Here is a 3,000-nt window from a genome sequence, read left to right as displayed (position 1 = left end):
CCCAGACGATTTTGGATACATCCCTTGTTGACTGTTAAAAATGCTTTTTATTCGACATAATATGTTTTATTATATTACATACTCAACACCTGGTAGTAACAATCTTAAAGATAACACTATCTTAAACATAGCGCATTTTTTTTTAAATCATTGCAAGGTTCATCTGCGGGTGGAAAGTGCTGATTATTTTGATAGAGATTACCTTGTTGATGCGTATTAGGTTGAGTAAGTAGAAAGGGGTTATGTGGAAGTAGTACTGAAGGGGATGATGAAGAAAGAGTATTAGAAGTATTAGAATGTAGGAAGGAATGCTGTTGGTGTGATGCTGAAGATGAAGCTGAAGTTGGACCTGAGAAATACGTCGTTAATGGAGGCTGTGATGTTTTGCGTTTTTGAATTTCTTGCATTAACTTTAGTACACCCATCCGAAACTCCAACTTTTCACCATCTGCCATTTTTCGTACCGCAGGAGTAATAGAAACAAAAAATGCTTCATCCTCATCAGGTGGATTTTCTAATACTTGCAATAGTCGTCTATCAATATCCTCTCGGTGTCGTGATCTTTTAGGGGCATTGCATCTTTCCCTCGATGGTTCCTTACTTCTTCCTGCAACATTGTTACTGGCTGGTACTTCGATTTGATCATTTCTTATTTCTGCTTCTTCGGATTCACTTTCATGTGATTGCTGAACGACTTGAGATTAATCTAAACTTAACTGTGTCTCGTCAGATTGTACCACTTTTAGTAAGAATGTTAAATTATCGTGATATATATATTTTCTTTTGTTCTGGCATCACCACTTCTTTTCTTCAAAGATTTCCTAAAAGAGTCGCGTAGATTCTGCCATTTTCCTGTAATTCTTTCACCTGAAATAAAAAAAAATATATTACGGCAACACCACACAACAGCGAGATTATTATAAATAAACACGAATTTTTAAATACTATAATCATATTTTTCATTTTTAATCATATTTTTCCTATTTTAGGTATCTCGCATCTAGAACAACCTTTACAGAACTCCATTATAACTATCGCTTAGGAATAAGTACAATATGTAAAATTGTGCGTTTGGTATGCAAGTTTTTATGGAATCTATTAATAGATGAGTTTCTTCCACATACAACAGAAGATAAATGGCGAAAAATAGCAGACTGATTTAACAAAACCGCTCAATTTCCCAACTGTTTAGGTGCAATTGATGGGAAACAAATTAGAGTCAACAATTTTCCTCGTAGTGGCTCAATGAACCTCAATTACAAAGGTTACTTTTCTATTGTTCTCATGGCAATTGTAGATGCTGACTATAAATTTACGTATGTCGATATAGGAGCCTATGGTAAAGATTGGGACTCATCTGTTTTCCAGCACACGACTTTTTTTAAAATGATGGTTAATAGACAGTTACAAATTCCACAGCCCTCTCCCTTACATTCGGCCGGTATTAAAAATTTTCCATTTGTATTTGTGGCAGATGAAGCATTTGGACTACCAGAATACGTAATGCGCCCTTATGCAGGGCATAATCTACCAGAAAAAAAGAGAATTTTTAATTATCGCTTAACACTCGCAAGAAGATACGTCGAATGCGCTTTTGGAATATTAGCTAACAAGTGGAGAATTCTTCACAGAGCCTTGAATGTAAGGAAAGAGTTTGCTAAAGATATTGTCAAAGCATGCATAATTCTTCATAATTTGGTGCGAATAAAGGATGCACAAATATTGAAAATGTACATCACTCAGCAGAAACTACAAACCTTTAATAAAACGTTGTGCAATCGACCTAAAAGGATTGCAACTGCATTGAGGGATGATTTAGCAGACTATTTTATGGCAGAGGGAGCATTACCTTGACAAATAAATAAATTTTATTTATTAGAATATTTTTATAACTATATAGAGTTCTACGGGTTGTCCCCAAAAAATGTATACTACATTAAAAGTTGTTTTTGTAATGGAACACGTTCTATATTATTTGATTTTTGGATTCTAGAAAAAAAATATCTGGGAAAATCTTTCTGTAGAATATATAACCTTAAGAGTATTTTAAAAAGACATGAATTATCTAATGAATATCGGAATATTATATATTATCCCTAACCAAGGTTCAATATTAATTTTGTCTTATTCTGTATAGTTTCTTGATAGCATAGCCTTTTGGGTTGCATAGCCTGTACAGCCTTTTGTTATAGCTTTTTCGGTTTAATCTGATTTAAAGTACAATAGTTATTTTAACATAAACTATTTCTTGCCGTATAACTGCTATTTTATAAAATCTTCAGCTTTCAAAAAATATTTTTGTTTTAAATATTACACATTAATACTGCAAGAACCCATCACTTTTTATTTATAGTTATTTTAACTATATATTAGGCTATACCGGGTAAATTCCAATTTAGGCAGCTTTCATTGAAATTTAAATATTGTTCTTTATTTTTAGAAAATGTTAAATATGTCAAAAACCTTAGATACTGTGCTTTTCTCTCATTTGTCTTTTTTTTTGGGGACACCCTGTAGAACTCTATATTTAAAAAAAAATTCTCTAACTTAATCTACATATATGCTCAGAAAATTTCAATTCAATACAAACTGTCGTTCTACTTGGAGCCTCCGAGTCGTTTTAGATGCGCTACCCTGTATTTGTTAAATAATGTATTTTTTAACTAGTGTAATATATGTATTTCTCTTACCGATTTGTTGTTGACCTTTGATGTCCTTTTCTAAAAAATCTACTTCCAAGAAGGCATACACTTCCTTCCAAGCGGTTTGTTTCTAAACCCTATCTTTAAAGGAATCTAGTGTTTTATCCCACAAACAAGGTTTACTTTCTACTAGTTCGATTAAAGTAATAATATACTTAAATACCCGTTAACTCATTTTTAAAACAATCAAATAAAATTCCAATCGTATTAAATAAAATAGCTGTTTGAACATACAATATTCACCATTAAGTGCTAATTGTCAAAGTCAAATAATAACAAACAAAAACGCATCGGCCGA

General features: G+C 32.3%; 1 protein-coding gene across 1 annotated transcript; it reads left to right on the top strand.

Annotated features, from left to right (window-relative positions):
- Window positions 1-1,284: 1,284 nt before the first annotated feature.
- Window positions 1,285-1,854, top strand: LOC115875596 (protein ALP1-like). The gene has a single exon (XM_030891096.1). The coding sequence runs from the start codon at window positions 1,285-1,287 to the stop codon at window positions 1,852-1,854; it is 570 nt and encodes a 189-aa protein (XP_030746956.1).
- Window positions 1,855-3,000: the final 1,146 nt, after the last annotated feature.

Source organism: Sitophilus oryzae, unplaced genomic scaffold, assembly GCF_002938485.1.
Source record: "Sitophilus oryzae breed Bouriz unplaced genomic scaffold, Soryzae_2.0 scaffold_1058_pilon_pilon, whole genome shotgun sequence".
Taxonomy (NCBI): Eukaryota; Metazoa; Arthropoda; class Insecta; order Coleoptera; family Curculionidae; genus Sitophilus; species Sitophilus oryzae.
The sequence above is the reverse complement of the archived record's forward strand: the minus strand, read 5'-3'. Positions and strand labels throughout refer to the sequence as shown.

What these genes read in the sequence shown, in the direction of transcription:
- LOC115875596 (XM_030891096.1), top strand. Translation starts at nt 1,285, where the DNA reads ATGGCAATTGTAGATGCTGACTATAAATTTACGTATGTCGATATAGGA.